Source organism: Panthera tigris, chromosome B2 (assembly GCF_018350195.1).
Source record: "Panthera tigris isolate Pti1 chromosome B2, P.tigris_Pti1_mat1.1, whole genome shotgun sequence".
Taxonomy (NCBI): domain Eukaryota; kingdom Metazoa; phylum Chordata; class Mammalia; order Carnivora; family Felidae; genus Panthera; species Panthera tigris.
In genome coordinates, this window is record NC_056664.1 from 44,311,907 (window position 1) to 44,329,116 (window position 17,210).

The 17,210-nt window shown below is 42.7% G+C and overlaps 1 protein-coding gene and 1 long non-coding RNA gene across 5 annotated transcripts in view; one reads left to right on the plus strand and one right to left on the minus strand.

Moving 5' to 3' along the window:
* Positions 1-3,458: 3,458 nt before the first annotated feature.
* The window catches only part of PLA2G7 (phospholipase A2 group VII), a 39,659-nt gene continuing 25,907 nt past the window's right edge, over positions 3,459-17,210 (minus strand). For all 4 annotated transcript variants that reach the window (XM_007085104.3, XM_042986508.1, XM_042986509.1 and 1 more), the window contains exons 3-12: positions 16,240-16,361; positions 15,661-15,805; positions 14,106-14,199; positions 11,959-12,027; positions 10,979-11,105; positions 9,728-9,841; positions 8,463-8,554; positions 6,881-7,051; positions 4,495-4,643; positions 3,459-3,953 (exon numbers count right to left, since the gene is read on the minus strand). In XM_007085104.3, the coding sequence (XP_007085166.1) occupies positions 3,823-3,953; positions 4,495-4,643; positions 6,881-7,051; positions 8,463-8,554; positions 9,728-9,841; positions 10,979-11,105; positions 11,959-12,027; positions 14,106-14,199; positions 15,661-15,805; positions 16,240-16,361 (1,214 nt within the window). In that variant the 3' untranslated portion in view covers positions 3,459-3,822. The remainder of the gene's footprint in view (positions 3,954-4,494; positions 4,644-6,880; positions 7,052-8,462; positions 8,555-9,727; positions 9,842-10,978; positions 11,106-11,958; positions 12,028-14,105; positions 14,200-15,660; positions 15,806-16,239; positions 16,362-17,210) is intronic.
* Positions 9,887-10,927, plus strand: LOC122238648. Its single transcript, XR_006217674.1, has 2 exons — positions 9,887-10,271; positions 10,808-10,927. It is a non-coding gene; the product is annotated as an uncharacterized LOC122238648 (long non-coding RNA).

Sequence of the window (17,210 nt, forward strand, 5' to 3'; positions counted from 1 at the left end):
GTTCATGTAAAAAACCTGAAATGGGGCCCCTGGGTGGCTCGGTTGGTTAAGTGTCCAACTCTTGTTTTCTGCTCAGGTCATGATTTCATGGTCTGTGAGTTTGAGCCCCGTGTCAGGCCCTCTCTCTGCCCCTCCCCTACTTGTTCTCTCACTCTCTCAAAATAAATAAACTTAAAAAAAAAATTTAAAAATCGGAAATAAATGGTGATGAGAGTCTAAAACAAATAGGAAATACGATTGTGGAATATCTGTGGTTCTGGATTATCTGTAGTAATGGAACCACAGTTCTAAAAATGGGGGAAATAGTAAAGTCAGTATTAGCTCTTATGTGTCAGTGACTCCGCTGGTACTTTAAGTGCATTTTCTCCTTCAATTCTGAACTCCGAGGGGCGTATTAATATTATCCATGTTTTATAGGTGAGAAAATTGAGTATTTATTTTTGAGAGAGAGGCAGAATGCAAGCGGGGGAGGGGCACCGAGAGGGGGACACAGAATCCGAAGCAGCTCCAGGCTCCGAACTGTCCGCACAGAGCTCCACACGGGGCTCGGACTCACAAACCACAAGATCATGGCCTGAGCTGAAGTCAGACACTTAAGGGACTGAGCCACCCAGGCGCCACAGGAAATTGCAGGTTTTTGGAGAAGTTAAATAACCTCTCTAGGTCAAAGAGCTGGAGAGTCTCAGAAACCTGATCAAACCCAGACCGATCTAACTTCAAAGCCCATGCTTTGAAAACATGGTTTTGTGTAGGTGGTGAGACAGGTCCCAGCTTTAGGACCTCAGCTATATGCTGCTGATTAGATATGTGACCTGGGCAGGTTATACAATCTCTCTGAGGCTTCATCTTCCTCATCTGTCAGATGGGGTTAATACAACCTTTCTCGAAGTGTTTTTAAGATTAGAAATAGTATTCTTTTCCCTTTAAGATACTCAGTGCGCACACTAGGTCATTATTGTATTTGTAACCTTTAACTCGTTGGGTCTTTCTCCTGTCAGCACCTGCATGTACCACCCACAAAGATGCTACCGAATGGGCCATCACCACAATTGGAAGGACCACCCATTTCTAAAATGAGTAGGGAGGTTTGCTCCGTGAGCGGGGAAAAGATCCCTGCCTCCGAGACATTACCAGACCCTGAAGCCTGATGGGGTAATGGTGAGAACTAAGGACATTAAAAGCTGGGTGTAATTTCAATAAGTAGAAAGGAGAGGGTTTTGCGTTGAACAGAGCTGAGGGAGAAAGCGTGTTACCTGTTCCTGGGATGAGAATAGACAAGTTTGGTTCACTCCTGTAGGAGATACAGTTGTGGGGTACTGGCAGAAAAGGTCAGAGAAGATGCATTAGGGCCAGATGATAGAGAGGCTTCAGTGTCCTGCTAAAGAGTTTAACTCTTAAAAATTTTAAAAATCGGAAATGGCTATAGGCTGGGAGAAATTAAATTTCTCAAAAAGAGCGATTTTGCACCCTACAACATTAGGATAGCCCGAAGTGCCAAATTAAAATACACCGTTGCTTATTAACTGAGCAAAATAAGTAGGGATGGAATAGTTACAGTTAACCTGGTTTGCTTATGAAGTCCCGGTTATCCTGTTCACACAGGCTTAAACAAGCTTAATTGTGAAGAATTCATAGGAGCCAGACCATAAGCCAAAATATACTTAACTATGAGTGGCATAAATTTTTATATTCATCGGGAAACAAACTATTTCCCATGACGCCCGACGTATAAGCATGTGAAGTTTTAAGCCAGCTTTTTACCTCCATTTACAGCTATACCTGAGAGATATGTGGGTTCGGCTCCAGATCGCCACAAACACCACAATGAAGCACGTCAAATAACTTTTTTGGTTTCCCAGTGTGTATACAAGTTATGTTTACACTAGAGTGTAGTCTATTAAATGTGCAATAGCATGTCTAAACAAAGCAACGTACATACCTTAATTTAAAAATACTTGATTGCTATAAAAATGCTAACCATCATCTGAGCTTTCAGTGAGTCATAATCTGTTTGCTGGTGGACAGTCCTGACTCCATGCTGATGGCTGCTGACTGATCAGGAGGCTGCTGATGGCTCGGGTGGCTGTGGCACCCAAAATGGGGGCGCCTGGGTGACTCAGTCAGTTGAGCACCTGACTTCAGCTCAGGTCATGATCTCACGGTTCGTGAATTCAAGCCCCGCATCAGGCTCTGCACAGACAGCACAGAGCCCACTTCAGATCTTCTGTCCCCCTCTCTCTCTGCCTCTCTAAAAAATAAACAAACACTTAAAGCGTCTTTTAAAAAGACAATGAAGGGGGCGCCTGGGTGGCTCAGTCGGTTAAGCGGCCGACTTCGGCTCAGGTCGCGATCTCACGGTCCGTGAGTTCGAGCCCCGCGAAGGGCTCTGGGCTGATGGCTCAGAGCCTGGAGCCTGCTTCCGATTCTGTGTCTCCCTCTCTCTCTGCCCCTCCCCCGTTCATGCTCTGTCTCTCTCTGTCTCAAAAATAAATAAACGTTAAAAAAAAAAAATTAAAAAAAAGACAATGAAGTTTGCCGCATTGACTTCCTTCCATGAACAATTTCTCCGTAGCACGTGATGCCGTGTGGTAGCATTTTACCCCCAGTAGAACTTCTTTCAAAATCGGAGTTCATCCCTTCACACCCTGCTGCTGCTCTGTCAACTAAGTGCACCTTGTATTCTAAATCCTATGTTGTCATTTCAACAGTCTTCCCGGCATCTTCACCAGGAGTAGATTCCATCTCAAGAAACCACTTTCTGTGCTCATCCGTAAGAGGCAACCCCTCATCCGTTCAAATTTGATCATGAGCTTGCAGCAATTCGGGCACATCTTCAGGCTCCCCGTCTGATTCTAGTTCTCTTGCTATTTCCACCACAGCTGCACGCACTTCTTTCCTCCACGGAAGTCTTGAACCTTCAACGTGTAAAAAATTCAGTATCTGCCCTGTGCAATAAAGCAAGGTATGCCTGTGTTGTGCTATTCCACTTCTACCACTGCATACACAATTTAAAACATAAATAAAGCCAATTGGAAAAACAAACCAATTAAAAGCAATTCTGTTTCCTTTGTTATCGTTCACAGCCTTCGGCTGCATAACTAATATGTTATAACTGGAATCCCTGGCCCGGGTCTCGTGCACCTTTCTTGAGTAGGTGGAATCCATCAGAGATAAAGCATTAAGTAAATGCAAACAAATTATAAACTCTCTTTAATCCATTTTAATCTGCTGCCTTTGCCTTGTCTCCAATATTCTTATCCTTGGCCACTCCCCTAATTTAGTTTTCCTATTGAAATTGTACAGTATCCCTAATCCTGTGGTGAATCAGTGCTTTTATCATCTGTGTGATCTGATTTTTCTCACCATGACCAAAAGTCAAAGGGGAGTGCTTCCAAAGTCTACCTAGAATACCAAATTGCCAAAACTCAATTCTACTCATAATAGAAAAGAGAGGCAAAAAAAAAAAAAAATCTGTATTTATTGTATTTGGGGGGAGTTATGTCATTGCAACATGTTTTCATTAGCATTGTGCCTGTTTTGATATACTTGTCCACTAAAGGAATGTAAAAATAGTTATTAATTTTGGCATTGAAAAAGTATCATTTTAGTAAAATAAAAATTTAGGCTGGTATGATTGTTATACATAGCAGTCGTTCTTTACATTTAAGGGAAAAAATTCCAGTACAAGCTTCAATCACTGTTATGATATAGTCTACATTTTACAATAGAGTTATTTGAGAAAAAACAAACAAACAAACATTAAAATCACACACATACACACACTTTTAGACAGCTTTTTAAAAAGTGCTCTTGATCTAAATTCTATTTCTCTCTTCCTGTAGAGTTTTGTAGAGTGACATGTTGGTTGGTTGTGTCAATGTTGGTCCCTGGAATAAGATTATCATCTTCTCCTTCAATTAAAGAATCCCACTGATCAAAATCTTTCTGCAGTCCTGGAAGAGAAAAATGTTAACAAGAATATGAAGCTTTGGAGAGTATGAGACAGCTCAGTGCCTCTAGGTGGCAGGACAGCCTCACAAATTACACCACAAACGGCCACCAAGTCTGCACAGAAAGACGATTCCCTTTAACAAGCTAGACTTCCAGGGCGCCTGGGTGGCTCAGTCCCTTAAGTGTCTGGCTTCAGCTCAGGTCACGGTCCCACGGTTTGTGGGTTTGAGCCCCACGTTGAGCTCTGTGCCGACAGCTCAGAGCCTGGAGCCTGCTTCAGATTCTCTCTCTTTCTCTCTCTCTGCCCCTCCCCTGCTCATGCTCTGCCTCAAAGATAAATTAACAGGTAGACTTCCTATCTGTGATATGTAGCATGAGAAGCAGCAAAACTCAATCTCTCAAGTTTCTTTCTTCAAACTGATTTACTGTTCTGGGACATTGTAAACCAACTGGAGACAGTTAAAATGGGACTCACACTGCAATAAAACAGTTTTGTCTTAAGAAGCACCTGGTTTGTGTCATGAAACACTCTTAGTTTCTTACCTAAATGCTTTTGTAAGAATGCTAATGAAGCTTTGTTGCTAAGATCAATTGCTACATTTGAATCGATATCTCCTTTTAAAGTGAACATGTATCCAATTATTTTGCCAGTTGCAAAAGTGAAATCCACAAAATTCTGATGCACTGAACCCCTGAAAGAGAAATGAGAGGTTTATAAATCACATTGTTTGACAAAATTATTTTGGTACTTAGGGTGCAGGAAGGATACTGGTCTAGGTAGCCTATTGAGTGAAAACTAAGGAAACAAAACTTGTAGATTTGATCTCTGTAGATGTGTTTGTGGGTCACAGGTTGTGCATCTTAGTATCTATACATCTTCCCCTCTAGATAGACAAAGATTCCTGAGTTCCTTGGCATCTTGGTTTTAGAAGAAATGATTCCAGCTTTTTGGTGGGCTAGAGTAGTCCCAATTTGAGCTGACAAAATGTGTTACGTGTTGCAGGGACTGTATACTCAGAGCCAGAAGCCTTTACCAACACTGTTTAACTTCGTATCTATGTGATGCCATTCAAAACACACTGCACCTAAACTTTGGATTAAATATTTGGTGGGGGGAACCTCTTTTCCTTGTATTATTTAAGCTGTAAACACCTTACAGATATCATTTACACTGCTCTTTAAATCTACCTAACATCAAGTAAATGGCCTTTTTTGGTGATCACTTTCCACTGCCTCTAAGACATTTGACACTTTCTTGCCGTTTTTTTTCCCCCCTTTTGTTTCTTTGATCTCCTTTCTCTTGTTTGTACCTTCCCTTCTTCCCCTAACAACTCTGTTCTCTTCACATACATATAGACATTCCTCGATATTCTGCTCTCAGACCACTTCTTCCCCTACTTGGTGGTCTTATCTACTCCCAAGGTTTCAGGTGTAAGACACAAATTCTGTCCTGCCCGGTTTGTGGCCAGACACCTCTACTCTGGTTTCCCCGTCCCAAGCTAAGAAATTCCGAGATGAAAACGTATGTCTCCAGCCCCGAATGGTGCAACTCTTCCTCTTCACTTTGCTGCTGCTTCTAAGCAAACACCACTCTTTCAGTTATCTGTACTCAAACCAGAGCCACCTGCCTCCTGCTCCTTCTTCCCTGCTTCCAAACACAACGTGAGTGTCAGAAGGTAGAAACCCAGTCATGAGAGGGCTGGGAGTAGAAGGCTGGATGCTACCAACAGTGGAGGAATGGCCTCAGGAGAAGGAGAGGGTCGGGGAGAAAGGGAGGGTGCAGTCTAGATGGAGGGAGGACCAGGAAAGTGTAGGGGTGTGGTAACCAGGGGAGGAGAAACAGGGGGAGTCCACAGTGTGTAACGGATGCAGAGAGCAAGGCTGAGGCTGCGAATAGGCTGCTGGGCCTTTTCTGTCCTCCACAGGACGCATTTCGGTACATTGGTGGCGTTCAGGAAGCTGGTCCACAGGAGTCAAAGTGGAAATGGAAGTCAGGATGAGCTCTTAAGTACGGGCTATTCTTTCCAGGCTCCTCGCAGAGAAAGGATGAAAAAGGTAAAGAGCCTAGTAAGGAAGTGGGGTTGTGGGAGGCTAGGCATTCTGCATTACCTCTGTTTTAGGATTAGACTTATACACACAAATATTGAAGTCCTTAACTAACTTGAAGCTAAATTGAGGTCCTTAACTAAACCACCTTAGACCCTCCTCACTATCTGTTTAATGTCTCTTGATCCTTCAAGGCCAATTCTATTCCCGTGTCTTCCAAGGTGTCTTCTGACCACATCAGATAGAAAAGACTCCATTCTCCGACCCTATCACAGCGTTTATCACCTATGCTCTTTGTGTTTCCTTCCTGCCACCACTTGTCTTCTTTGAAATAAACCATGTTTCAGATAGAAGAGGAATGCCCCCTACCTTATAACATCACATTGTGAGTTCAAAACTCTTTTGGGATTTCTTTTTCACATTCATGATATACGCGTATCACGGATGCTCAAGGGGGCCCCATTATAGCTTTTGGGAATTTCAAAATTCTTTCCAAACAGGTAAACACATTGCCGATCTCAACAGATGCTCTGACTTTTTTTCCAAAGAGTTCCCAGCCTGGCTTAATGATACAATACCTCTCCCTACCCTCGCCCCCCAAATGCATAAGCCTGCTCTTGTGTTTACATAAAAATAGCATGTATCCTAATGCAAATTTTAATGATCAATATATGAATGACATATGTTAACACTACTCAAAACATTTGCATTTTAAAGAGTAAACACAAAGGCTCTTAGACCCTGGAAGTATCTAATATTCTCCCTTAGTGAAAGTCTAAACAGTGAATTTAACAACTCTGGGACGGCTACCAATGGTATCTTGGGATGCTTATCCAAGTTTCAAGTTTCTTTTCAGAGGATGAAATAAATCACTAATACTTACCTGATTGTAATCATTTTTCTTTCTTTGTCAGGTGAGTAGCATTTTTTCATTTTTATGATATTAGCAGGATATTGGAACCGTTCCGAGTTGATAAAAAAGAGGGGCTGAGGAATTCTGGAATATACTTCATCACCCAATGGAAGCATCCATGCATCCAGGGCAATACCACACCTGCAGGTGTTTGTCGACAATGATAAAAGAAAGCTGGTTACACGCTGGCCGACATACAGCGTTCCTGATGATGCCAGGATTAATGGACATGCACCACACTGGTTCATTACAGGTTAATCTCACTGGTACTATACTTCAGTGTGGGAAGGGAATATGATTAGCTTCATAAGACGGTCGACTTGGCATCACATAATCATTTTCTTTAGGAGACATTTAGGAATCGTGACCTTTAGAACGATATAATATGCTTAAAATGTTTTCATTTTTGTTACGGTCTTCAAAATACATTCTCGAACAAGTAACGATTTCTTCAGAACTGTAGGGTGTCTGAAGAAATACAATACATGCACTATTGCCCCTGTTGCCAGCACGTACGGCCAGTCTGTGGTTGATTTATTATGCCTTTTTCAGAGCAACCGTTGGACCACTTGCTTTGAGGTACCACACCTGAAAAAGTGGGGCTTGAAGAAAAACATAGGGGGCGTATCATTCGAAAATGTAACTTTCTTTTTAAAAGTAAGTTTATCCTGTTTCTGGACCTTTTGGACACTCGGTTTTATGTGCTAAATGGGCAAACTAAGATAATTCCCTTAAATGGAAACCGATTTTAAGGAAGAAATGTGAGATGAAGTTTGAGAGATGATCCTACCCATTTTCTAACTGGTTGGCTCTACATGATCTCATTAGTCTGTGATGACATAGTTCAAGAAAGAAAGTATTTTTTTCTGGGGTCTGGTCCTGACTCTCACCCAAGTTAAGTGTAATTTAAGACCTCTGTCCATCTTAAGGATGGGGAAAAAAAAAAAATTAAAAATGCCCTGCATATTGAGGAAGTCTAGAAATACTACAAGACGCATTACTGGCATCACAATCATATGTCATATATGAAATGTATACGGGGGCGCCTGGGTGCTTAGTCGGTGGAGCGTCCGACTTCGACTCAGGTCATGATCTCGCGGTCTGTGGGTGCGATCCCCACGTCAGGCTCTGTGCTGACAGCTCAGAGCTGGAACCTGCTTCAGATTCTGTGTCTCCCTCTCTCTCTCTGCCCCTCCCCCGCTCACGCTCTGTGTCTCTCTCCCCAAAATAAACAAACACTAAAAAATAATAATAATAAAATACAATGATGTATCAAGATAAATTTCCAAGTGAAAATGTTAAGTCCTTAAGCAGATAAATAAGAATGATGAAGAAAAATATATAGGAATGGGGAGATCTTATGATAGCAAGAGAAGTAGATTATTTCTGTCTAGGAAAATTCATATAGAGTACTTACGGAGGCAAAAGAACAGACTTATAAGCCCTGAAGGGTCCCTTCCTCATTAAGAATTTGAAAAATACTCTATCTCACATGGGTTCTCACTTCCTCTCTTCCAATAGCTTACTGTTTTCTCTCTTTGCCTCCTCTTACCTGAATCTCTGGTCTTCACTAAGAGTCTGAATAACTGTGGCTCCACCAAAAGAATGTCCAATTACTGCTAATTTATTCCTGTCAATAGAGTCCTATATGAAAAAGCATGATATATATTCATAACTATCTCACAGGTTGTTAGAATAGACTAAATTAGTTTTTAAATTATAAAATTATTAATAATTTCATGGGCATGGTTAAGTACCTTGATTTCTTATAAAAGAAATACATACATACATACACACAAATACACACATACATACACGTGTATGTACACATATACGTATATACGTATACACAAATAACACACACACACATACACACACACACACACACACACACACACACTGAGCATTCATAGAAGTTCAGAAGTGAACTTAATGATCTTCCTAGGCACCCACACTTGCAACACCAGCATCATTGCTGACTTCTGCCTCTCCCTCCGTCCACATTTAATTAGTTTGTTCATTTCATGAGTATCTATTGAACACCTGCTCTGTGCCAGGCACCGTAGTTCATTTTCAATGAGCTCCCAGTCTGTCAGTGAAGAAAGAGACATGGACACGTGATGCAAATACAACAGGGTGGTGCCAAGGAGCTAGGAGGGTGATAGTTCGCCAGTCCAGGGCGGGGATGACAATGGGGTCCAAGAAAGCTTCTCGGAGGAGGTGATGCCTGACTTGAGATGAAGATTAAGCAGGACTCAGGGAGAAGAATGTGTCAGGCCAAGGGGAAAACATGTACAAAATCATGGAGACAGGAGAGGGAGTAGACGGTCGAGGGACAAGAAACTCTTCACTGTGTCAGGAGAACAGACGATCATCTTCTACCCAGGCTGAAGCCCTTCTACCTAGTCCCCTCTACTCCCTGTCCTCCGTCCTCCATACACACTCTTGGGTCTTTGTGCATGCCGTCCACTTTGATACTCTTCCACCTCCTGTCCATATTCTGCTTAAAACTTTTGGCCACCATTTCAGGATCACGCTCAACAATATGCAGGAGCCATCCGAGAAATGATGACACTTCTGCTGGAGCTCTTGAGTTGAACCACAGAAACGGCTGCTTCTGTAGCTCAAAGCTGACTGTGGGCAGTCTCATCTACAGTTCAGCCTAGTTCATTCCTCATCGCTATAATACTTCACGTACACTTTTTTTTTTTTTAATTTGCAGCCTTTTGTCACACGGTTCCATGCATTACAGCAGAAAAGCAGATGATAAGGAATAAAGAACTACAGGACAACGGAAATGACTTTTTTCAAGCTCACCTTCAGTTGTTCCACATCAAACTCTACATCTAATGCATTCTTCACTGGCCTTCCACGATCAATGTCCAGAATCAAATCGAGAGCTTGGGAACACTCCTTTGCCCTTTGGCGCACCTAGTGTGATTATTAGAACAAGGAAATGACCAGTAAAGAAGCTGCGATACTTATTTTAAAGAGTGTGTACGAGTTGCGTGTGGGAAAGACGATTGATTGCTTATAAACTACAAATGTCTCTCAGTGATTAGTGACTGGAACACAACCCAGGCTTTAGCCCTGTAGGTAGTTACAGCTGAGCCCAGAATCTGTCTCTGCTGCTTCCCCACGGTGTGACTTCAGACGGTTTCCTTAACTTCCGGAGCTCCCATTTGTTGTGTAATAATGCCTACCTCAGTGAAATGTGGGCGGGGTTAGATGCAATGACATATGGAAAACGCCCATGGTAGTAAAGCTTGGCACAAAGGTGGAAGCCAATGTGCCCTCTATCACTTATCTTCCAGACTCCCCCGTGAGCCAAATACGGTTATTATTCACTACTTTGCAACAGGTAAAACATAGAAGCAAAATAGAGTAAGTCGCTTGATCGAGATCATCCCACTAGGAAGCGAGGGCATCAGGATTCAAACATAGAAATTTGGATTCTAAGGCCTGGACTCTTAACACTACCCTATACTGCTTCTCCGAAAAGTAGTGCTTTTAATATTGCCTTGGCAGCGAGGGTATTTATGGATTCCTTTTCTAGCACCTCTGAGATTCTAAAATTAGAAGTTCTTTTTCTTTTTTAATTTTTTAAAATATTTATTTATTTATTTTTGACACAGAGAGAGACAGAGCATGAACGGGGGAGGGTCAGAGAGAGAGGGAGGCACAGAATCTGAAGCAAGACCTGTCAGCACAGAGCCTGACGCGGGGCTCGAACTCACGGACCGTGAGATCACGACCTGAGCCGAAGTCGGACGCTCAACCAACTGAGCCAGCCAGGCGCCCCTAAAATTAGAGAAGTTCTGACGCCAATGATTTCTGAATATCTACTGTCATCTCTCAAGATTTTTATGTTGGTCTTTTGTTTTTACCATGATCCAGACTTTTCATCAAGGGAGCTGTATCACTCTGAAGATCTTCCCACAGGCCTTTTGGGAATGGGAAATGGGAGAGCTCCGAGCAGACCTTACCATGTGCAAATTAAATCAGCAAGCATCATCATCGCGCACACGATTTTTAGTCACCACGCCTCCTCCTGCTGCTGCAATGTACCTGTTCATTTCGTAGAGGCACCTCCTGGTCCCCTGGTTTTAGGGTTTTAAGATAGAGCCAAGACTTGTTCCCTATTTCTACAGCAGACTGGTCCCTGAAATAGTAAGTCGCAGACGCAGATCCGTCTCTACAACACAAACAAATCAATTACTTACATTCGCTCTTCCTCATCCCCATCCCGCACTTCACTCTGATCTTTCCGACTTCCCTTTCTTCTTCCACTCTACCTTTGTTTTAAAACCGTTCTCACTCGTCTGTGGACTGTGAGGAACTTAACAGAAGACCGTGGGGGAAGGGGAGGGGGAAAAAAATAGTCACAAACAGAGAGGGAGGCAAACCGGAAGAGACTCTGAAATACAGAGAACAAACTGAGGGTTGCCGGGGGAGGGGCGGAGGAGAGGGGGAAAATGGGTGATGGGCATTGATGAGGGCACTCGCTGGGATGAGCACTGGGTGTTGTAAGTAAGGGATGAATCACGGGAATCTACTCCCGAAGCCAAGAGCACACTGTGTGATGGCTAACTTGACAATAAATTATATTTTAAAAATAAATGAAAATAAAAATAAAACCAAAGAGGCCCCCAAGGGAGTCCTCAGAAAGAGCCATCGCTGCAGGTCAAGTCAACCCATCATATCGTCATTGTTCTAGGAGGCCCCCTCGCAAACTCATGTGTGGAATCCAATCCCAGTGCTGCCATTTTTTCACTGTGTGATTTACAGCAAGTTACTCAACTTTTCCCAGCTTCATTTTTCCTCCTCCTTAAAAGAGTGATAACAGTTACCATTTCAGAGGGTTGTTCCAAAGATTAAATGATGTATGAACATGGCACACAATGACAACTCTAGAAATGCTAGCTGGTTTTCAACTCTTGACAATTTAACTCAGTCCCCTTTTTTCCCCTCATCACGTAACCATAGTTGACAATTTCATTGATTTCTTTTTATAAATCTTCTTGGAAGTTAGAGCCCAGGCGACATACCTGTGTTCTACAGCAGCAACTATGAACCCATGAGATGCAAGATCAATGCCAACAGCAGAATAAATTGTCCTTCAAAACAAAACAAACAAACAAACAGGAAGCACTGAAATAGCTGTCATGCAAAGGCGGGGTCCACTAACAAGCCTCGGAATGTGGAAGCCATCACACCCCTGTGGTAGTGTCCAGGGGTACACCAGAGAGCTGTGGTTCTCAAAGGGGGCACACTTCTGCCTCTCGGGGGATACCTGACAATGTCTGGAGGTAACTTCATTATCATGACCGGGCAGAGGGTGCTGTTGGCATCCAGTGGGTAGAGGGATGCTGTTAAAAATCCTACAGTGCACAGGGCTACCCTCCACGATAAGAAATTCTGAGAAATGTCAGTAGTCCTGAGGTTGAGAAACCGTGATGCAGTGATTCTAAATATTGCCTTTGAGAGCGCTGGATTTTAATCTTGGTCCTACCACTGACCAGGTATATAACTTTAGGCAATTGCATTACCAGATCTTTGTCTGCACCTGTAAAATGGGACTTTATAAAGCCTTTGCTTTAGAACAGTTAGAAGGTTTTGCTAAGACAGCATAAGTAGGAAGGCAGTGTAGTGTGGTGCTTAAGAGAACACGACCTGCTGTCTGACCACTACATTTTAATCCACCACTTATCAGCTGTCTGCTTTGGATAAGTCACTTATCTGTCCTCTGTAACACTATGATAACTGGTGGGATTCTTGTAAGGATTAAGTACATTAATATGTTTTCAGTGCTTATAACCACATCTAAAACAGGGGAAAGGCTGAACACGTGTCAACTGTTATTTATTTAAATGACTGGAAACAATCATGTGCTAAGTAGCTGCATTGACCCCTTCCAGTTCCTCATTCTGGACGATCTTCTCATGTCATGCATTCAATAGGAAATGGCAATAGAGAACCAAAGAGAGGTAGTGGGAACTATGTCCCCTATTGTTGAAGATACGCAATCTACCCAGGAAGGGGAAATGGGTCTAGTACAGGGATCAGCAAACGTCTACTGTAAAAGGCCAGAGTGTAAATATTCCCAGCTTAGTGGGCAATATGATATCTGTCACAGCTGCTCAACTCTGCTGTCGTAGCACAAAAGTCGCCGCAGACAATGCGAAAGACGAATGAGTGTGGATGTGTTTCAGTAAAGCTTTATTTATAGAACTGAGCAGCAGGCTAGAGTTGGTCCTCAGATTCTAACGTGCCAACCACTGGTCTGGTAGAAATCAAAGAAATGGCTCCAATTGAAGTACCGAAGATAATTTCTTATTGCAGAAGCTACCCAACTTCTGGCCAACTAAAAGTCACCTTTTATTTTCTGAAAGTCTTATAATCCTCTGAGGTAGAAAGAAAGGTAGGCAGTTGAGAAAACAGAGGAGGCGTGGGTGTGGCGGTCATGAAAACGTGCCACTCTGAGATCATGCCACAGAAAGCGTAGTTGACTAAAGACCCCCACTGAGCCCCTTCCCCTTTGGATCCACCACCACCAGCTAAGCTTCCTGTGGGCTGTGCCCAGTGACTGGGCATGGCACGGGTACCAATGGAGACCCATTCCTGTGAGATGCGAGGCTCCTTTGATGAGCAACTTCGAGTTAAGCACTCTCTCATTTGGCCTGGTCCAGTCTCTGCTAGAACTGTGCTGTAATCTGGGATTCTCCACACCCAATCTCTCCATTCCCCATCTCCTTCCCAAGTGTCCAACCTGCATCATGGTCTGAAGATTCTGTCTTTTCCTCTCTGTTCCCTCTATCCTTCATGGGCATTTCTCTCCATAAATGTCTTTTATAGCCAATCCAATCTTGGTGCACGCTTCTCAGAAGACCTGAGCTAATCCTGGGGATGGTTTTGAGAGTGTATTGGACTATAGAAGGGTGACAGCCCCAAATGCCACCTCTTCTGTCCTTGTCATGAGGCTAGTCCCCATGAGCTGGAAGGAGAGAACAAACTACTTGACCAGATAGGGCTGGACTGATCAACAGACCATGGCCAACATTTGAGGAACCCCAATTCCTCCAAGACGGGGGGTGACCATGATACTCCAAACTCTGCTCTTCTTTTTGCGGGGGGAGGGCAGGGAATGCATTGCCATTGGACCTTAGGGGTTAAAAGTTTTCCTCTCACACGTTACCGGAATGCTCCAAGACCATGAGAAAAAACTACTAGTGGGTATTTTTCACCAGTCCTCAGAGGAGAATTCCAGTTTGCAGGAGTTGTCATTGAACCTAGACAACAATGAGAGATTATAATTAGTGTTTGCTCCGACTTGAATGTTGCCGCCTAATTTGCATCTTCTTAGTAGAAATCCTAACTCATGGAATTTATACTTATGTTTTTATGTGCTAATAGTAAATTCATTAAAAAGTCTGCTGCTAGATGCTTAACACCCAAAGACCTGAAGCATGTAGTTTTTCCTAAGACCGTAAAATCATGAATTATCAGTTTTCACTGCCAGCTCTGAACTGAGGGTGAGACACTTTGCCCCTTACAGGTGTATTCAGAAGGCTGTTCCTGAGCACCAACCCCGGGTCTTGGTGAAACTTCAAAGGGAATATTCTGAAACCAAACTACCGAATAAACCTCAGGAGCGTTACCCTGAGAACCAGAATCTTCAAATCTCCTTTCATTCCATGCTAATTTGGTAATGATCAAGACAGACCACTGCCTTCATACTCGGATGTGCCTTTGGATGCAGCTCTACCACTTACTATTGACCTTGAGCAAGTAACGAGAACTCTCCAAGTCTCCGATTCCTCTTTTGCACAATGGAGGAAATGATACCTGATAGGGCTTTTGTGAGAATGTTATCTAAGTAGGCAACATATGTAAAGCGCCTATCTCGTGCCGTAAGAAGGGGCTCACAACGTGGAAGGCATTGTCTTCCCTCGTTTCACTTCTCCATTGCTATTGTCATTATCACCATGAGTTATTTGTGTTTCATTTTCTCATTTATAAAATGGAGAGGCAGTCATAAAGCTTGAACGTGATGATTGCCGTGGAAGTGATCTGTAACTTATTCAGCACCATAAAGAGGTGTTAGTTACGGTTCCATCATTTCTGTTATTAGGTGGTTTTTAGGAAAACTCCAAGGAGATGTTTCAAAGAATGCCAAAAGTGGCAGGTTGTTTTGAGAGGGAAATTTGAAGATGTAGTTAACATCGGCCCAACAGTAGTGTCTGGTCAAACAGATAAGGAAGGAAACGTCTATATTAGTTATAAGTAGACAAATGAAGTGGGGAATGCACATCAGATTGTCTTGGTGAGGGAGGCTGGTCCCTTGGCGGGTAGGAGATGGGAATGAGAGCAGAGTCTCATCATTTATGACAGGTGAGAAATTAGTTTTCACTTTCGTACAAAGCATACAAAAGGGAAGTGGGCACTTACCAGATTATTGCTTCCCTGCAGTATATGAGCAGGAATATCAAAGAATATCTGCCATGGGCAGATATTACAGCCGCCTTTAAGTCTGGCACTTTCCCTACCTCCATATACCCCGATATATGCAAAACGAACAAAACGAGAACCCCTGCTTCTCTGACAGTTGCCTGGGCTTTTAAGAGGCAATTTGTCATCTTAGAAGTTTAGACTGGAGAAAATCTGCTTTGATCTTTGCCAGAAACTTCTGCTGTTTTCGAGGTTTTCTTATATTCTAGAGCCTACCAAAGCAGGATCAACAGAAATCTTACCAAAAAAGAAGCTCAGTATTTTGCCCATAAGCCAGTGTGTTCCAAGAAATTTACTAAGACCAAAAAAATATTCTTTGTTTGGGATCCAAAGGGTGTCAGAGTGGTCATCCTCTTGGGATGGATAATACAAACGCAAGAAGGTGCCCTGGAGAGGAAAAGAAATCAATGCACTTTTAGTGAAGTTGCTTCTCCATTATGTCCCAACAGCTATTTGACATATTTAATTAGAGGGGAAACCTCGGCTGTTCACAAGGAGGTCCAGAGAGAACTTTTTAAGCTGCTGTGGTGCCTGAATACAGTAGAAAGAGAAGGTGAAACATGCTGAGTGAAAAGAAAGCACGAGCAGGCTGGTTTCAACCATTAAGGAAGGGGAAAATAGAGCTTATAGATAAATAAATCAGATGACGGCAACAAATCTGGGAAAGACTTAAGTAGCAAAAGGCTTCTTATGCAACAACATAAATAACAACATGAGTCATTCTCAGGTGAGGGCAAGAGCAAGTTTCAAAACCTTCTAGGGGACCACAGGAACAGTCAACGTCAGAACATAAAGATTAGTGCTATTAATCAAAGCATTACCTTATTACTGTAATCAAACATCAAGTCTGTACAACCGACAGAATAAGAGCCATTTCCTTTGGGAATTTTAGTTTGGCCTAAGCTTGCAGCAGCCATCAGAGCTTGTATTTTATTGACCCATGCTGAAAAAAAAAAAAAAAAAAAGTGAATATTATCTCACTGTCATCCATTACACCCCAGACTTCATCATGCAAAAGGAAATTCCAAGGGAATTAAGTTACACCCCTTAGTTTTTGGCCTCCTTCATTTCTTTACCTAGCTAGTAAAATATACAAATAATTATTAAAGGCCTGATATAAGCAAAGTATTGTGGGGGAATAAAGATAGAGGTAGACATTTCTTAAGATGCTTAAGACCATCACCTCCTAACACTTATAGCCTTGCCCTTAGCCTCTGCTCTGATCCAGATCATGTTAAAAACCCCTTCCCCCGACTGTTCTTCCCAAACAGGAACCTTATCTCACACTTCAGATTTGGGCTTACAACTTCCCATTGGGTGCCTCTACCTGCTATCCTTCCCTGAGGAACATCAAGGCCAATGGTCCAAAATAAGATTGAATGGCCATCTCGCAACTCTCCTTCCTCATCCCCCAACTGCACAGCCCGCAGCTCCAGCATTTCCTAGCTCGTGTATCCCGAGTCAGAAACCTGGGAATCCTCCTCCTATGTCCTTCTCATCAAACCCCTCCATCCAACGAGTCTCAATTTTAACATTTTGTTTTTAGCCTAAAATTCCCTCTCCAGTATAGCCCCGATCCCCTAATTGTCTATTTACACTTTCAAGGTCTCAGACAGTTGTCATCTCTCCTAACTGTCCTATTCATCTTGGATCTTAACCTTCAAATGCATCCTTCACATTTTACCAGGCTACTCTTCTTAGAATTTGTCAATGGCTTCCGATCACTAAGTGGCTATTTCTGAATGAGGAATATATTGGAATCTTTTTGGAAGGCAGTTTGTAGGCGGTATTT